Source organism: Polypterus senegalus, chromosome 7, assembly GCF_016835505.1.
Source record: "Polypterus senegalus isolate Bchr_013 chromosome 7, ASM1683550v1, whole genome shotgun sequence".
NCBI lineage: Eukaryota > Metazoa > Chordata > Cladistia > Polypteriformes > Polypteridae > Polypterus > Polypterus senegalus.
The window spans coordinates 45,565,271-45,585,786 of NC_053160.1; the positions used below are offsets into that span (position 1 = coordinate 45,565,271).

Sequence of the window (20,516 nt, forward strand, 5' to 3'; positions counted from 1 at the left end):
GCATTCAATAATATTTGATAATAAGCTTAACTGTAAAAACAATGAAAGGTAATGTATTAGCTCCTACATCCTTAAAGAAAAGTCAATGTGAAGGATACTGTGGAATGAATTGGTGCCAAGCAGCACAGTTACGTGATGCAGTTACCTGATCTAGGCAAAAGACACAGAGAACGTTCATCCACGGTAAGAGTAGGCTTAAAATCATTCAGGATTTATGGTCACAAATGGCATGACCATAGGTAGACACAATCAAAATTACACAAAAAAGTTTGAATTCAACTTTTTATGGTGAATATCTGTTTGTGGTAAATGTACAAATCAGCAAAAATGTATTGTCCAAATTTAGTTGCTGTTTATTTTGTTTGGCTTCAGGTAATTATTTTCTTCAACACCAAAATAACATTCCTGTGGTGCTTTGTGTTGGGATTTGATACAGAAATGATTTTATGCCTAAACTATCATATACATGATCATAAGAGCACAAGACGTTTGCCCAATGAGAGGAGATCATTTAGTCCAACATGATTGTTGCTGTAGCTAACTGCTACAGTAAGCTGCCCCAGTGCTGCTTCCAGATCATTTTTAAAAGTTATAAGGTTTGCGTATCAGCTGCTGATTTAGTAGTTTGTCCCAGTTTGCCACAACACTTTGTGTGAAGAAGCACTTCCTGGCTTCAGTCTTAAATGCACCTTCCCTTAATTTTTATTGGTGTCCTTGAATACATGATTTGCTATATAAGTGAAAGAATTGTGCTGGATCAATTTACTAGTATAGGCTTTTAAGATTTTTGAAGTCATTGAATAGGTCCCCTTGCTGGTCACAGCAGGAAATACCCTTCAACTGATGTTATATGTTTTTTGTAGCAAGGCGATGAGATGATCAGGACTCTATATGGTACTCCAGATGCAACCTCATTAGGGTATTATACAGTCTGAGCATAATGTCACTGGTTTGATATTCAGCAAGTTTTATAGTATACCATCTTTTGCTTTTAATTATATTGGTACATTTCTTAGACAATGAATGTTGTATCAGCATTAACCCCAAATTAATTTTAGAGGTCTTTTCATACAGTTCAGTGTTGCTCACGTTGTATTTATGTTTTATGTTCTTTTTTCCTATGCGTAGCATTTTTTCATTTTTCTATATTAAACTGTGGTCTACTAGTGTTTCCCCAATTCTGAATATTGTCTGGGTCTTTTAAATTGATTTTGATGCCTCTTTAGTATCTGCTATCAATCCACATTTAATGTAATCTGCATTTTAAGTTTACTATATATCTGAATAACATATCCGTTAAATAAGTAGTGATCCAAGTACAGATCCCTGAGGGACTTTGTTGATAATTTCACTCCATGTAGAGTATAATCCTCTTATCTTTTTCTCTCATGAGTTAACCAACTCCAAGTCAGGTTTAGTGAGGTACCTCTGATGTCAGCTGCTGCTAGCTTCAGTCTTGTCTTCAGAGTGGAAGTATGCATTGCTTTTCTCTACTTTGCCAGTTAATTGTTCAACATCTAACAAATTGGGGTTTTTCAAGACCTTCTGGTTAGAAACACATTCAGGCTGTTATTTATATTATACAGTTTCAATGGTTGCAATTCAAGGTTTGTAACTGAAGACAGAGCCCATATTCCACCCATCAGGAAAAACTACAAACATTCTGCAAATAGAAAAACCTTCAGATATTACTAATAAAGATGAATACTATATTAGACTAACGTTTGTTAAATGAGAATCATCCTGATTCTACAGGTATTCATTTCATCTCCAAAAAGGCTGTTGTGGTGGAAGATTTTTGGTCTGGGTACATTTTTTGGCTTAATTTAAAATTTAATTTATTAATGTTCAGAACCCTTAACTAATTTGTTTGTAGCTTTTATTATGTTGAACTACATTTTTGCAATCTAACTACTGATTAACAATAAGGCAATTAACAAGGGAACCAATAGTAAAACAGGTAACTTGGTCCCATGTCCACCCATCTGTATTCATGCAGAAGTGTCAGTAAAATATTACAAAAAGAAATAAAGTGTGAAAGACCAAAAACTTCATAAAACATCAATGGCATCTTTTCTTTTTCTGAAATAAACTTATTAAACATGTAGTGGTACCTTTTGGCTTCTAAATAAGTAAGTGCCTGGAGTGAAAAACCTGCAGCTACTTCAACTCTGTAAGAACTCGTTATGATACTTCTCTTGTATACTTCATATGCTCTCTTTTTATATTTATAATACAGAGACACTCAGCAAAACTGGAGTTTATTAAAAAATATGTATCCCCTGATGTTACTTTCTTGCAATATAAAAATATTTTTGACTAAGAGTCTGTCTTTGTTTTTTATAGGGTGTTTTGGAGAGCTTCCTGGGTACAGCAGTTTCTGGAGCAGTCTTTTGTCTTTTTGCTGGTCAGCCCCTAACTATTCTCAGCAGCACTGGTCCTGTACTAGTATTTGAAAGGTTACTGTTTACTTTCAGTAGGTAAGTGAACACCTCAAAGACATCTATGAGTGAGTGAAAGAAAGAGCAGCATCAGTATGCATCATAACACAGAAGAAAGGTGAAAGTCAGTTGTGTAACTCTAGAGCCAAAACAGTGTGACCTAATTTTTCCTGGCTAAGCATAACCCACAATAGGACAAAAAACCCAGCAGGACAATAACATTGTTATTCAAATTAGATGAAATCAAAATCTTGCACTGTTGGTCTTAGATGAGATTGTGCTTTGTGCCACTGCTGTTGATGTTCTCTGTTAGTCCCGCCACACTACTGGTGACTGATGGGAATTGTAGTCCCTGTATCAGCGCTGGTTTTTGAGTTTCACCCCTCCAATTACATCCTTCTTAACCCAGTATATCATATAGCCTATATTTTAAGTTGGGCCAACTGCAGCACACATGCAAAATCTTGTGTGAATTGGTCCAGAGGTTTTTGAGTGATTGGCAAGCAAACAAACGGACTTACATCTTATAATTTTATTTATATAGATAAATTGCAGAAAGTTATAGGCAAATCACTGGAAGTCAGTGCCTGTCTTGAATAGTGTACCAACTTTGCACACATTTCACTACAAAATAAATGTATTTAGTTAGTGTTTCAAAATTTCTAGACAGACATTTGGAATTGTTTTGAAGCGCAAGGCAGATCTTTCCAGTACTATGGCATACAGTGTGTTAATGGAAAATGGAAATGCATCTCAGTGAAGTGTGATTAGCAGGACTACTTAAATGGCATACTTAAAAAAATGGTGGAACTTTGGAACATTAAAATTGTTGGGGGTGGTACTGTAAGACTGAATGTTGAGAACCCCTTGATTAGATTATATGATTGAGATATGCTGTAACAAGACAGTAAGACAGCACACCTTATGTGCACTGACATCAACTTAACTTAAATTTGCCAAAAACAACCTCATTGCCCATTAGTTTGTCTGTTTCGCTCAATTTTAAAAATGTGTTCCATTTTTATTTTTCTTTCCTTATTTCTTATTTAATGGTAATATTTTTGACTAAGGCTACAGAAGTAGATGGTTCTTAATTCAATTTATTTTGAGTAATGTAGAAGGACAAAAGACATATGTGATGTCATACCAATTAAATATATTTCTGATTTTCTAAAGAATCTACAATAAAAATTTCCTTTGAATAAAATCAGAATAGAAATAAAGAAGATTCTTAGTACAGTAATCACTGTTTTTTTTTTTTGCTTTGCAAAACAAATTAATTGCTCACCTCTTCACAGGCTTAGACCCTTAAAGATACAGACCCAAGAAATATTAAGATTATGAAAAGAAAATGTAGGTGTTTTGGGGGCACAGATAACAAAGTATTTGAAAAAGTACAAGTTTTAAGGGCCTGATAAATGGTATTGTCAAAAATTTTAAAACCTATTAAAAACAGTTAATATAGTGATAATTTAGCTTATTCTGTCAAGCCACAGTGTCCACTTGTCCACTTGTTTTGTTTAGTCAACTGGAGATGTTTGCATGTGTTTCAGGATGTAGAAAGCCTGAAGCAGCTATGGATTCTCAGTACTACCATGTTCAGTGAACAAAAGAAACATTTAACTACATTTAAGAAAAAAACTGTCCAGAGTGTTTGTTTAACATATACAGCATGTGGCTATAAATCACTACATTTGTTTGTGATCTACAAATAGATTGCTAGTTGATGCTACAAATTATGTTAATATTTGTAAGTCCTGCTTATTAAAAATTACTGTGCAAAAATGATTTTTAATGTTAAAAGAAGGTCTTTCTTGCCTTTTGCTACAATTACATTATCACACGACAGAAAAAGAGTAAAGATTATGAACTGGTTAGCACTTGATTGACATTGACTTAATGAACTTAACCATAAATGAGTGAGGGGTATAAAGACTGGGCTCTGTTGAGCATTGATCAGCCTGTTCTCAACATATTTTTATGTTCTTATTTTCTTACAATTAACTCTTTGAATTGCCAAATTATTTTTTAAGATGTACAACACACTTACAATATGTGTGTGTATAAATATACTGTACATGAATGTAATATTTGATGGTGTCCTTTTTTGTCTTTTCCAGAGAAAATGGATTTGACTACCTTGAATTTCGGCTGTGGATTGGGCTCTGGTCAGCCTTCCTTTGCTTTGTCTTGGTTGCTACAGACGCCAGTTTCCTTGTACAGTACTTCACCCGATTCACAGAAGAAGGCTTTTCTTCACTTATCAGTTTTATCTTCATATATGATGCCTTTAAGAAGATGATCAAGCTGGCACACTATTATCCTATTAATTCAGAATACAAAGTGGACTACATAACACAATATGGCTGCTCCTGCATGCCACCTCTATCAGGTAAGGCAAAAAAAGTAGACAGCTCCTAGCAAACAGATGTTTTTCTACTGAATTTGGTTGAAATAAGCATGATTTAAAAAAACAAATCCTTTAAAGGTACAATACAACTAATAATGCAACATACTGTACCTTTACTATAACATTTATTAAGATATTTCTGTGTTTCATTTTATTATTTGTCTCGGATACTGGCATATCTCAGATATTTCTGAATATAAGGTTTGTAAAAATTATTGTTCAGTATAGTGTATAAAAACCTGATAATATAAACTGTACAAATGCAAACTGACTATCACATCCATGCAGAAAATACATTTCCAATATTAATATTTTCTTTTATAAATAAGTCATGTATTTCTCTTTGACATAAACCTTTTAAATATCTACTCACTACCCACATTAGAGTATTGTTAACTAGGCAAGACCTTTGGCACTCATTTCTGTTTGCTTTTCCAAATACCAGCTTAACATTCACTGCTTCCTTGTTTACTCACAAAACTTGTTTGGAACCTATGGTGTCTCCTCTGCCATGAGTGTCTTATACAAAGGCTAAGCACAGTTTCATTTCTTATAACTCACAAATGCACTTGAGAGTGATTTATAAAGTTTAAGAAGTCAAATTTTCATTACCAAAGTATATAGCAGCTTGGGTTTAAGCACAGTTGCTTGAAATTTTATTAATTGTTGTGCAAGAAATATAATTAGAATGAATTTAAATAAGCTCAGACCACCTTCCATTAACTATCTGCACCCATTCTGTCCTTGCCTCTGTCACAGATAGTAAGGGACACAAAATAAGACTGAGTCCAATATTTTCTTCTTTATTTAAAGTGACTCATTCAAACTATGACATATTTAAGCTGATGTTGCTAAAATATTAAAAAACTGAGTAAAACGAAGTGATTCTAAATGATCATTTTAAGGTTGGAAATGGCAGCACAGTGTTCATCACTGCTGCCAGATACACCTCAGTTCTGGGTTCAAATCTCTGACCGATCGCGTTTGGCAAGATTTTTGCAGGGTCTTACAAAGTCCTTATGGATTTACTGCATGTTCTGTGGTTTCTATTTTGTTTTCTTCCTGCTTTCCTGCCATGTATTCTATTCTGTTTACTCAGCCATTTACAGATTCAAGTTTTATTTGCCATGTGCAATGAATTGAGTAATTGATTTTCCTCCAGTATCCCAAAAGCTCTAAACTGGCCCCATAGCAGGAAGCATGAATGTAAGTATGTGTGAGTCTAATGATGGATAGGCCTATATCCCGCAAAGTCCTCAAGTAAATTAAGTTTAAGAATGTATGTTTTTTCGTAATTTTTGTTTCACGATGTTGAACATGACAGAATAGGTGTTCTTGCTTCTGTGGTTGAATGGGTTAGGTTTGTATTGATTTTTCTATTATTAGAGTCAAATGTCTTCCTCTGTGGTGGGTTGGCACCCTGCCCAGGATTGGTTCCTGCCTTGTGCCCTGTGTTGGCTGGGATTGGCTCCAGCAGACCCCCGTGACCCTGTATTCGGATTCAGCGGGTTAGAAAATGGATGGGTGGATGGAAATTTCTTCCTTATTAGCTATATCAAAATCTTGAAATATATCGTATATCCCATACATTTTTAAATCTGCATTTTAATGGAAAAATAGAAAATATGGTATTAATCCAGATGTAGTTTCACAGTAGTCTTGCTTAACCTTCGAAAAAACAAAAGGGCAACACAGTCTGCTTAAGAAGAGGAATGTGAAATTTCTATTTCAGTTTTCCATATGAGCATCTGTGCTAAATTCATGTGTAATTAATATGATTTCTCCTTTTTCCACTAAACACTTCAAGTACAGTTCAACATATGATTTACATGTTTGCATTGGGTGGATAAACATATTAACATGTAGAAACTGCTAAGAAAACTTGTATTTAAAGTAATTCCCTTGTTATTGAATGAGAAATAAATTACCAGGGCACTGATTTAGCTGTTTATCTTAGGTGTTGTTATTAAAGCTGTAGAAATATAGTTTCTTTCTTGGCAATGGTGAAAGCACAATTATTAAATACTATCTTATAATCTGTATAATTATTAAAAGTTCTTATGTATACCTTTTATTTTAGTAACATTTCATTAATCATTAAATCCCTCTACCAGATGGTTTAATAAATGGAAAATGTAATGATCTTTTGGTTTTCTTAACTGGCAACATGACTTGTAAAGTGGTGATGTGAAGATATATTTGATGAATTCCATAGTCAAATGTTGGTCATTTGGATGGATATATGGCGTGTGCAAAGGCAAGAATTATATGTTTTTTCTTTACAGCATAAAAAAGACAGCCTTAAATGAAGAAACACATGGGATAATAGTTTCAAAACATATAGTAATATATGGCAAGGATGCCAGAAATGGCAATAAGCAAAGGTGTTTGAAGTAGAAAGTAAGTCATGAAGTGGTGTTTGATGTGGATCTGGTTTCATGGGCTGCTTTTAATTAAATTTGTTAGCTGAAGAAATACTTTAGTCAAAAGCACAATTGCAACATTTTGTCATCATTCAAAATCTGACAAACTTGTTTCTTCACTTTTGTTAATTTTAGGCATTTTGTCTTTAGTTCAGTGTTTCTGTTTGTATTTGTGCCTATTAATGATTGTGCTCTTTCTATTTGGCTTCTTTCCCGTCCAGTACTGATTCTGTGTTACCATAATTTTAATCTGTGCAAAATGTGGGAATTAAATGATTAAGATTCCTTATTTTGTCTTTACAGCCCTCTCATTTGGTGCTGTTTTATTTGCTTGCTTGTTGTTTAGTCTTGAGAGAATCTTAGGTGACCCTATTCTCCCATTGATACTCTTTATTATGTAGACCTTAACAAAATATCTTAAATTCCATACACTTAACCACTGTCAGATGCTGCTTTTCAGCACTTCCTAACCTTCCTTTCTATGTATGTAACCTCAGGTGATTAGATAGAGTGAAAGAACAGGCAGGAGAGAGACACACTTTTATTAAATTATTAATAAATTATTAAATTATTTAAAGTTACTTTAAATAATTTAAATTATAATTTAGTAAATTATGCAGTAGATAACATGCCCATATTATAAGGAAGCAGAATACAATGAGTGTTGGTTACAATGCAATTTAACCCATTAATGCATGATGTGCAGTTTCAGGTGATGCAATAACTTTAAGTTGTTCAGCTCATTATCTGCACAGGCCCAATGAACCTTCCTGTATCAAAATACCTGCTGAGACAGGGTTGTCTACTGTTTATGGGAAAAATGGCAAGGCAGAGAGGTGGTGGTCTCTTTGTGACAAGATAGCAAAGGAAAGAGAAAGGCAGAGTGACCAACTTATACTTATTCCTGCCACAAGTCCTGCATCAATGGGTGCAGGCAACACCCTTGGTTCATCTAATCCTGTTTCTGTATGACTAGACATATGAAGCGAGCTAGGTTTTGAGTGACCTTGTCTTTCCACCAAGATAGAGTGCATTTGTATGATACCGCATGGTTCATGTTCAACTTGGCTATCATCGTGAACTACCAGAACAGATATTTCTTTTATGTTGTCTTGTGCAAACTTAAACAGTGCAGCCTTTCAGTAGTCTAGAACTAAAGGACTGAAGTGATGTTGATAAAGTAGGAGGGAGGGACAAGAAATAATGAATGGCTGAGACTGTAATATTTGATTTTAAAAATTATAAATTTATATATGTTTGACATTTACTTTTTTATTCTTCTTCAGCAAGGATTTGGCAATTAAGAAATTGTAACTATGTTGTTTGACCACATTGCAGTGCTACATTTGTTCTTCTTGAATCTACAGTGGTGTGAAAAACTATTTGCCTCCTTCCTGATTTCTTATTCTTTTGCATGTTTATCACATAAAATGTTTCTGATCATCAAACACATTTAACCATTAGTCAAATATAACACAAGTAAACACAAAATGCAGTTTTTAAATGATGGTTTTTATTATTTAGGGAGAAAAAAAAATCCAAACCTACATGGCCCTGTGTGAAAAAGTAATTGCCCCTGAACCTAATAACTGGTTGGGCCACCCTTAGCAGCAATAACTGCAATCAAGCGTTTGCGATAACTTGCAATGAGTCTTTTACAGCGCTCTGAAGGAATTTTGGCCCACTCATCTTTGCAGAATTGTAATTCAGCTTTATTTGAGGGTTTTCTAGCATGAACCGCCTTTTTAAGGTCAAAGCATAGCATCTCAATTGGATTCAGGTCAGGACTTTGTCTAGGCCACTCCAAAGTCTTCATTTTGTTTTTCTTCAGCCATTCAGAGGTGGATTTGCTGGTGTGTTTTGGGTCATTGTCCTGTTGCAGCACCCAAGATCGCTTCAGCTTGAGTTGACGAACAGATGGCGGACATTCTCCTTCAGGATTTTTGGTAAACAGTGGTTGGTTCCATCTATCACAGCAAGCCTTCCAGGTCCTGAAGCAGCAAAACAACCCCAGACCATCACACTACCACCACCATATTGTACTGTTGGTATGATGTTCTTTTTCTGAAATGCTGTGTTTCTTTTATGCCAGATGTAACGGGACATTTGCCTTCCAAAAAGTTCAACTTTTGTCTCATCAGTCCACAAGGTATTTTCCCAAAAGTCTTGGCAATCATTGAGATGTTTCTTAGCAAAACTGAGATGAGCCCTAATGTTCTTTTTGCTTAACAGTGGTTTGCGTCTTGGAAATCTGCCATGCAGGCCGTTTTTGCCCAGTCTCTTTCTTATGGTGGAGTCGTGAACACTGACCTTAATTGAGGCAAGTGAGGCCTGCAGTTGTTTAGATGTTGTCCTGGGGTCTTTTGTGACCTCTCGGATGAGTCGTCTCTGCGCTCTTGGGTAATTTTGGTTGGCCGGCCACTCCTGGGAAGGTTCACCACTGTTCCATGTTTTTGCCATTTGTGGATAATGGCTCTCACTGTGGTTCGCTGGAGTCCCAAAGCTTTAGAAATGGCTTTAAAATCTTTACCAGACTGATAGATCTCAATTACTTCTGTTCTCATTTGTTCCTGAATTTCTTTGGATCTTGGCATGATGTCTAGCTTTTGAGGTGCTTTTGGTCTACTTCTCTGTGTCAGGCAGCTCCTATTTAAGTGATTTCTTGATTAAAACAGGTGTGGCAGTAATCAGGCCTGAGGGTGGCTACGGAAATTGAACTCAGGTGTGATACACCACAGTTAGGTTATTTTTTAACAAGGGGGCAATTACTTTTTCACACAGGGCCATGTAGGTTTGGATTTTTTCTCCCTAAATAATAAAAACCATCATTTAAAAACTGCATTTTGTGTTTACTTGTGTTATATTTGACAAAAGTTAAATGTGTTTGATGATCAGAAACATTTTGTGTGACAAACATGCAAAAGAATAAGAAATTAGGAAGGGGGCAAATAGTTTTTCACACTACTGTATATACAGAATATAGACATGCTTCTGTTTCAAACTAAAAATTTATTAGAGAAACAAAAATGATATTTGGTACTTCAAGATTTCCAAATCGTTAAACATTCATTGTGAAACAAAATGGCCAGTCATAAACAGCCATATTTCAGTCCATCAGACCCTACCTCATACGAGCTAAGCAGTTTATGGACTTTCTGTGGAGTACGGCTTATAGGCTCATGTAGTGTCTGAAAAGAGTCACTCTTGCCAAACTGGTTTGATGCATCCCCAGCCAAACTCGATAACCAGCCATAAATTTCATGTCCTGTGTCAATACTTAACACTACCTCCTAAAGTCTCAGTGGTTGGTTAAGTAATCATCAAAGCACAGGTTTTCTTAACTGTAAAGTAAAACATGTCTTCTGAAACACTGCCTAATGCAAACCTTAACCCATTTTTAAAAGACATAATACATAAAATTATAACCATGCCAGATATTGCAAATATACAACAACAAAAGAACATTAAAATAAATGCTCTTTGTGCGGTTTTTAAATCAGTTAATTTCTTCTTTGTATATTTTAATTTCTGAACATTTTCAATCTCCATTGCACTTGTCATTTTAGATCTGGGCCTAGAACTTTTGGATAGAACACAAAGAGCATCTGGCTGTCATTGCTGGAAATTCTGAGTAACTAGTGCTTGCATTCTCTGTTTCCCTTGCACTGTCAAGATACACTACAAAGATAGCCATCTGTGCTTGGAGCTGTGTCCATATGCAGTCATCTGTCACTAAAAGTGAAGAAGGGATGCCATGTAATGGGAAACTAGGTTTTGAGTGACCTTGTCTTTCCACCAAGATAGAGTGCATGTGTGTGATACTGCATGGTTCGTGTTCAACTTGGCTATCATCGTGAACTGCCAGAACAGATATTTTTTTTTTATGTTGTCTTGTGCAAAATTAAACAGCGCAACCTTTCAGTAATCTGCAGCACTGAAGGACTGAAGTGATGTTGATAAATTAGGAGGGAGGAATGAGAGATAATGAATGGCTGAGACTGTAATATTTGATTTTAGAAATTATAAATTTATATATGTTTGAAGTTTACTTTTTTATTCTTCTGCAGCAAGGATTTGGCAATTAAGAAATTGTAATTTTTAATTCTTCTGCGGTTTCCTCCCACAGTCCAAAGACATGTAGGTTAGGTGCATTGGCGATCCTAAATTGTCCCTAGTGTGTGCTTGGTGTGTGTGTGTGTGTGTTTGTGTGCCCTGCGGTGGGCTGGCACCCTGCCCGGGATTTGTTCCTGCCTTACACCCTGTGTTGGCTGGGATTGGCTCCAGCAGACACCCGTGACCCTGTGTTAGGATATAGTGGGTTGGATAGTGGATGGATGGATGTAATTATAGTTCTTAGTGAAAGAACATACTGTTTGAAGTTCTTTTGAAAATTTAATATGACTACTCTCACAATAGATTATTCTAGGTACTAGTACTTTTTAATAATTTTCTTGAAAAGCGATCTTATGCTATTGCATTGTACTTCCACCTGACAGTTTATGTAAGCAAAATCTCTGGAACCAATTAAGATTGTTCAGTTTATAGTAAACTGTGGAAAAGGTAAGGCTTTGCACATACTTTTTTACTTCCATGTAGGTGGAAGTTTGGTGAATGGGCTCAAAAATTTGCTATCAAGTTAAGTTGACATTCTAATTCTATGATGTTCAAAGTGTTCAGAAAAGTTGATTTTAGCATGATGTCATTGAGGTATTATTTTTTTTTGCTTCCATTCTTTAAAATACATGGTATTTTTGGAAGCACTACATGTGTATTCTAATGTGCTGTAAAGTGGCATGAACCTAGAACAAGGGTTTATCTATGACCTATTGTTGCATTACACTATAGTGCATAATACTCAATCCAATATTCTCCATTATTTGCTTATTACACAGCAAAGTTGCACCTAGCTTGACTTATAAATCAAATATCTGTTTGTAGTGCAAGAAAGCAGAATGTCAGATCAAGAATTTCTTATTCATCTAGCATACTGAACCCCAGTGAGTCGCCCAGATGACCACGAGTACCTTCTGTAACACATGGCTTGACCTGCCAGAATATTATAGGGATGTTTTCGAGAAGCAACCACATCAAAGCAGATTTTGGTAGCTGCTTTTAATTTTCAAAGATTTATTATAATACACATATTAATGATCAATTAAAGACCCATTTTGATAACTACATTCAGATACCCATTCATCTACCTTCCGAGAAAGCAAAATTGGGAACGAATCAACAAGATATAGCTCAAATAGTAAAAAGGCTTACAATGGTTCAGCATGTTCAAATGACATAATAAAAAGCTCTTAAAATAAATCTGCTTTTCTTTAATTCTAAGCCACAGTTTTCCATATTACAGCAGTACGAATGTTTGGGCTCTGCCAAATGAGAAAGTTGACAGAATGTTTTATCAATTTATTTTGAGACATCACAATATATAGACTGCTCAATAAGCAGTAACACTTTGTTGGGTGTTACTCTAAAAATAGCTGTTAAAAGATTGAAGTTAATAGTGTTCTCATATATAAGCCAAGACTATATTAAAATAAAGTTTAAATGTGCACATCTCTAACAACATTTGACTCAGAGAGGTAAGTAGTTGAATATATCACTCACAATCAGATTTATCTTGGTAGTTGGATATTCCATACATTGTATTTAAATTCAGTTAAAAGGTTCCAATGCTCTCAAATCATCTAGAGGCACATTGTTGTGGAAATATTAGTATAGTTTTGAGATGTTTAATATATCTGCGTCATAGCTAGAGAGTGAAAAGAAGAAGATCGTGAGGGAAATCAGGAAAGTTAGGCAGGTTTCAGTTTGAGCTGGTTTGCTAATTCATTGTGCACTTTGTATAAAAGTAAATCCAGTTTCTCCTCATTATTCTCTAAGCACATGTTTTTAAACAGCTAGATAATATCCCACAATTTTTCATACCTTGTACCTCCTTTTCTAGTTGAAACTAGAATTGTTATATTTGTTAATGACTTTGACACCCCTCCCTATTGTTTATATGTAACCATGACATTTGTGCAGCTTCAAACAGTATGCTTTGTTTTTATATTGTCCAACATTCTATAAATTGCTTAATTCTATAGTACAAGCTAAGTTCTTCTTATGATTGTTCTTAACTGAATTAGGCAGATTTGTTAATGATTTTTTGGATAGGTAAATCCGTCAATCTATTTTCTATCTCACTTACAGTGTTCAGGTTTGTGACTTCAAAGAGTTCTTCACATTAACTGACAATGGATGGGGTCTCAGACCATCTCAGGTGTACATCCATGCCATATCAATTTATAATCACCAGTTAATCTAATGTCTTTGGGATCTGGGATGAAAACAATGGTTTTCAAAGGAAAACTCGTAAAGACACAGACAACATACAGAGTTCATACTGACAGTGCTCAGGCCATGTATTGAACCGAGAACTCTGAATCTGTCATATGGCAGTTGAGGTGGTCCCAGGACTATTCATATACCTCTTGTCTCTCAGGGATTCATTCATTATTACCAGACTAATATTCTTTCTTAAGCTGCCTAAATGAGATGTGGCAAGACAATGAAAATGAATTAAATATTTAAATATTATTTTATGTTATTTATTATATCATTAAAATACACATATCTTGTGGGTTTTCATTTATATTGTAGCCCTACTGTTGTTCCTGCAGCAACAATAAAGCATTTTTGTTGTTTTGATGCTAGTCATCTAATTCAGCCTCAATACCTTACGTAAAGTTGGCATTATGCAAGACAAAATCTCATGTCATGAGAAAGATCTGACAATTGTGTGAATAATGTTATTTTTAATAAGTATATAAGTATTTAGTGCACAAGAGTGGGCTACTATACCCTAGACATAAACTGGTGAAGGAGATGAACAGAATATAATTAATGCAAAGACTGTTGTTTTAATCTTGGGGGTTAAAGAATATTATAGCGACGTATGCATCAGGTTTGAAAAAGAAGAGAAAAAAAAGATGGATGAAGTAAAGCCTCACAAGTTTATTTGAACAATAAAGAAGAAAAACAAATACAGGGTTGTAACAGCAAAAAAATGGCTTTGAACTATTTACAATCTCCTATATTTCCCTCATATTTGCGGTCCTGAGAAAGAAAAACGAAAACAGAAAAGGAAGAAAACACCGACTTCGTAACCCCACAACACAACCTTCTAGCCCCTTCTCCAACAAACCTCTCAACCCTCCTCCCATCCATACTGCATCAATCATACCCCTGCTGTCAGTATTCCGTGCTGCACTCCACCCTCCCTCAATCGGACCCAACAGTCACCCCAAAAAGGGGCTTTATTTAACCTGGCTGGGACGCTACAATATGCTGGATAATGAGTTATATAAAGAGCTGGTACTTTTAAAACTAAATTATTAGCTAGGTATCCTGATATTACATTTACATATATGAAGGTTTTTTTTAACTTTCTCTAATCCAAATAGACACTGTTACATTCAGAGCACATATTCTACTTTAATGAAATTCTTCCAACTATGAAAATGTTTGCTAAAATGTTATACTTTTACCATTTTTCTTTCCTGCAGATAATACATCTGGGCTTTTCGGTGAGACCATGGATTTATCTGTTTCTTGGCTTAACAACAGCTTTGATTTGGTAAGCTGTTTCCAACATATTTTATGAATTCATCATCTCAAACTAATTAACTTGTAATTTGAAGCAAGTTTTAATATATGTCAGCATCCTGTCCACACTACACCACACCATTTCCTCAAACACTCACAATTTGAACTTTTTTATTAATCTGCATGCTGGCTTTCTAGTGATAACGTTTTATCATTGGAGAAGATGACAATACAGGTAACAAATTAATGACTTAATAAAGCCTCTGTAAATTACCAGAACTGAGATCTTTAATCACAAAACAGTATATCAATATGAAAAATGCAGATGTTGCCACCCCGGGTATGAATACCTTAGTCACATTATTATGCCCCTTAGGCCAGAGTATAAGCATACATTGATCATGGAAATTTTTAAACTAGGGGTCTCCATGAAAGGGTACAAAGAACAACTCTATTTGACTTTACATTACTACGCATTTTTATTTTTACACAATTGTTTACACATTTATAGTTCTAAGCCTGGCCTGTCCTAAACTCCCTGCTTCCCCTATTCCCTAGTTTAAAGAATCTTCTGCTAACCTACTCATACACCTCCCGTAACCAGTTGCGGCAGAACAGGTCCCATCTGTTCCAAAAGGAGTCTCAATGCCCCATAAACGTATACCCTTCTACCCTGCATCAAGATCTGAGCCATGCATTAAGCCTTCTGATCTCCTCAATCTTACCTGGACTGGCGCATAGCGCAGGCAGAACTTCAGAGAAGATTACCTTGTCAGTTCTGCTCCTCAGACTAGCACCTAAGTCTTTGAATTTGGATTGCAGAACTGACAGACTACACTTATGTATGTCCTTTTTTCCAACATGGGCAATGACAACTGGATAGAAGCCTGCCTTGGCCAAGAGCCTATCCTCCCTTCCAGGGGAGTCACCCACCTGTGCACCCAGAAGGCAACACACTGTGTGAGACTTTCTGTTTGTGGAGCAAATCTGTGTTTCAGTTCCACTGATGACTGAGTCCCCAACTATCACTAATTCTCTCTTTCTGGGAACTGGTTTTGAGGTGGCCCGTTGGGACTCATCATCCCTGTTTACCACCAGGTCAGCTAGGAACTGAAAACAGTTTGACACTTCCAGTTCTGGTGTTGATGCCCTTGGACAGTGTGCACCATTTACCTTACGCCTTGTGACTGTGACTACCTGTCTGGTCTGGAATCTCCTCCTGCGCCACCTTGGGGGTGCACACTATCTTTTTAAAGGACACCTGGGCCAGGTCCACCAATTCTCTACTATAACGCAGGCCAGCCAACACCTCCTCCAGTTCAGCAACCCTGAGCTCAAGGTGCTGGCTCAGTCTGCATCTCATGCTGATGTAGCCCTCATAGAAGACTGGCTCCTCCAAGCCATCATTTAAAATGTCCAACATCCAACAGGATTTGCATTGCATCAGACTCATAATTAAAGTTTGATTTAGGATTAATAAAACTGCCTTAAATTTTTTTTTTTAAATTAAATGATTTAACTTAAATAGTAAAACTAAAAAAAATGTAAGACAACGAAATTAGATTATAGAACTGCTGCAGCTATTTTACACCTTCTGGCCCCTTAAGCTTCTGTAATATTCTTCATCTAAACTGCCTGCTGTTTGTCCTTCTATGAGGTTAACTTTACTTTTCTCTGTCTGTTTTTCTAACTGTCTGTTCTTCTTACTTTGCACTCACTCTAAGCTCTCCACTCACAGTTTCTGTTCCCCTGTATTAATACTGTTGCCCACTTAACTGCTGTACTTCCAGACTGCTAAGAACTGTTCAATCTAAAATAAATAAATTAAAAAAACTTGCTTAGTGAATATCTGCTAATGTCTTATCTGCTTATACAGCCATTTGCACCTGATCGGGCATCTTCATGCCAGCCTCTTTCCTACAATGCTGAGCCTTCCCCTTGCTTTGAAGTCAGCTGGGGCCTTTTTTAAAATAAGGAATCTCTGTTCCTGTTACTTACTAACTATTTATTGCTAAGACAAGGTATTTACTTAAAGATGCTGGTATCAGGATTGCTACTTTCTGCCCTGCCTCTTCTACACTAGTTCAAATATAAATAACAAGAACAAGTATATGTAACAAGTAACAAATAACATTTCCAAGCACACCACCAAACACCCAGCTGCTTTTGCTCCCGTGCATGCAAAAAAGACCAAAAAGCCCTTCTAAAAGGAAAAAAACCTTTAAAAGGTTTTGCACGATTCCTTAGCAGAAACCAAAACACAATTTTATAGGAGGAAAATGTATTTTTTTATTAACTCTCACTCTCAGCAACTCTCAGCTGCCTGTCTCATTTGCAAAGTTGACGTCAGCACGTCCTCGACCTATCAGCACGTCCTCTTAGCACGCAGCACCTGTCCTTATTGTACAGTACATCTGCATTTTTCATTAATTGAAAAGCATATTTAAGAAATGAGTGAAAAAAATAACACATGTACAGGTTAATCACTGTTTTAACTGAATTAATTCTTACAGAACACATGTGTACAGTTCCTTAATAAATTTAGTTGATTTATGATTTCCAATGTTTTCATTAGGGAAGTGAAATCTTAACTTATGCAGTAATATATCATTACATTGTACAGTGTAGATTGTATAATTCTGAAATTGTCTTAAAGAAAGAGGGAAATAGAATCTGCAGATTTTAGGTTTAACTTAATTTTACTAATATTAAAATAATTCAGTATTAAAAAAATTTAGAAAATATAAACAGACCAGGAGAAAGCCTCCTAAACATCACTAAAACTTACCATGCCAAAAATATTTGAAGCACTTTAGCCTTAAATGTTATATGTCAGTATTTTGTTTAGAAAGACACAATCTGTGGTGCTTTATTTAGTAATTTTATTTAATAATGAGTCGTACACATTTCAATAACAGATGTTTGTATGGTTTGAAGTTTCAAGTTTATGAAAAAAATGCATAAACATTGTCAGTTCTTGATTAAGCTTTTAAATAGTGTCCTCTGTCTGTAATGGTGTCTTCTGTCTATAATGTAGTACCTTGGTTATCTGCAAGGAGACAATGAGATAATTGCTGTTTAAGACCTCTGAGACTGAGGAGTGTAAAAGCCCTTTTTGGGTTTCAAAGGGTAATAACAACAACAGAGAGAGAGAGAGAGAGAGAGAGAGACTTAGCTTCCCATGACACAACAATCACCCCCATACCACTAAACCACCCACAGGTGATGTCAGTTGTTTTCTGGAGGATGAGCTATGCCTACAAAATTCCGTAAAGCTCCCATGAGAAAATGTGAGTTTACATAAAACCTTAATGAGCTGAGAAGATCACTATTACTTTGACTTTCAGTTCAGGTGAGAATGAATTGTATTTGGTGCATATAACATTGCTTAGGTCATACAAGAGACTGGTATAATGCATTTGCTGCTCTGTGACAAAAATATGTAAGATTTTACAACAGTAACAAGCATAGAGTAAATGAAACATGTTGAATACATTTAAATTTATTTTTTAAATTATTGAGAAATAAGTAAATACATTTTTTATACCTCATATGATCCTAAACTCAAATAAACTAGCAAATATATGGATGGATATTTTATTAATTTGTGAAATACCTTTTCCTTGGTATTTCTTTATAGGCTGAGATTTTCATTAAATGAACCTAAATATATAGCTATGGAAAAATATGAGAACCTTAGAAAGGATTCTTATATTAAGTTAATAGAGGCAAGCAAGCTAATAAGACAAGTGACATTAAAGCACTAGACCATAAAGTAAACTGGAGAAACTGGTTCAATAGAACTTGTAACTTGCACACTAGATATCTAATTTCATTCAATGTAATGTGCTTGACCAAAATTTATGAATAAAACAAAAGCATTTTTCTGAATGTTCAAGTATCATGCTTCTGGCCATTCTCAATGATTTCTACCAAAGTAATAGATGAATAAGCTCTTAACTGTTACAGTCAGATTGCTATTTAAGTATGTTTAAGTGATTGTCAGCTGTGACATAAATATTTGAAATTGTATTAGGGGAAAAAGCTGACCCTGTAGTGTGAAAAATGTCAAATTTTCTTGGGAATATACAGTAGCTAATGTCAACATTTGTATTGTTTTGAGTTAGAATGCAGTGTATTAAACATAACAGTATTTTTACCTTTTTTTTCCATCCATTTTTTTTTTTTTAGTAAAAATAAATTTGCCATACCTATTCAAATGTTTTGGTTTACTATTAATATTTTATAGGACTCACGGCAGAAAAACCTTTTAATGTATTTTTGGTTGAACCTTCTTTAAGACAAGATAAGACGTTCCATGCGTCTACCCAGATGGGCCAGCTCAAATTAGGACCTGAGTGCTGCCAGAAAGCGGGCGCAATGCCTCAGCACCACACAAGTTCTGATTCCCAACAGGTCTTACCCCATTGGCTCTTCCACGGTTTTGTCTCTTCTGGGGATGGTGCTCCCGAGTGCTTTCCCCTATCCTCTTCATAATTTGAGCAGCCTGCCTATGGGTGGCTGTAGCAGAGCTACTCCCCAAGAGAGCAGAATGGAGTTCTGTCTGTCGTTTCAGAGCTATGTGAAGTTTTTTTTACAGTGGCTGGAGTGTCAATCCTGCCACCAACCCCCAATGATTACCCTGCAAGTTGGAGGGCCGCTTGCAGTGCTGGATGCAGTTTAATGTCATACTCCTTCAGTACTATCTCTCTCTATCTTTGGGTACTGCTGGTTTGCCTTCGTGTCAAATGAGAGGTTGTTCACAGAGTCCCAAACGAGGGAGCAGCAGTTATGGCATTACAGCCATCCGGCTCACAGGATCCTCATTGTTGAGGACCTGAGTGGCTGAACCAGGCCAAGTGGATGCCCACATAACACGTGGCTGCGGCAGATAGATGGTCATTTCCTGAGGGTGGGACTGGACTGCGTGTCTGCCTTGGGGGGGTTGCCAACCAGGTTCCCAAGCTGTTTCATTGTGTGGTGGGTGCAGCAACGGGTTTCAGTAATAAGTGTGTTTGGTTTGGTCTCTAGAAATTTAGCACATCTCAGTTTTGCAGTTTTAACCTTTTCTTTTTTGCAGAAGAGCTCTGCCTCAATGAAATTTTGAAGGGCTCTGTAATGCATTGCCTTCATTTAACGAGTCCACAAATTTTCTCTAGGTTTGATATGCAGGATCTTATCAAGCTGCTTCAGTATATTTATCTTCCTTTTTCATCCTTTGGTTGAGCTGAGTGTATTCTTTGATTTTTTGTTGTGGCTGAAAGGCAAAGATTCTTCTTATTCAGGTTTCTACTGAAAAGTAGCAGAATTTACTCCAAAATATCTTGACATTAGGAGATATTCATTTTCTTTATTATTCAGAGAAAATCCCTTGTCCCTAGTGAAGAGAGGCAGGCCCAGATCATGATGTAGTCCCACCACACTTGACAGTAGTATTGTGTTTGTTTGGGTTTGAGTTGTTGGTTTTCAAAGACCAAATGTGTCTTCTTTCAAAATCTCTTTGAACTTGGATGCTCTTTTTTCTGTGAAATGTCTTCCATTTTATCAGTCTCTCTCACAGCGCTGACTTGTGAAGGACACACAGAAGTTTTTAATATGCAGGGAGTGACCAATTACTGCCCTGCATTATTACATCTTAAGGTTGCT

General features: G+C 35.9%; 1 protein-coding gene across 5 annotated transcripts in view; it reads left to right on the forward strand.

Annotated features, from left to right (window-relative positions):
* The window catches only part of slc4a4a (solute carrier family 4 member 4a), a 279,906-nt gene that overhangs the window by 217,548 nt on the left and 41,842 nt on the right, over nt 1-20,516 (forward strand). For all 5 annotated transcript variants that reach the window (XM_039758567.1, XM_039758571.1, XM_039758568.1 and 2 more), the window contains 3 exons: nt 2,347-2,480; nt 4,562-4,833; nt 14,831-14,901. In XM_039758567.1, coding sequence (XP_039614501.1) covers nt 2,347-2,480; nt 4,562-4,833; nt 14,831-14,901 — 477 coding nt within the window. The remainder of the gene's footprint in view (nt 1-2,346; nt 2,481-4,561; nt 4,834-14,830; nt 14,902-20,516) is intronic.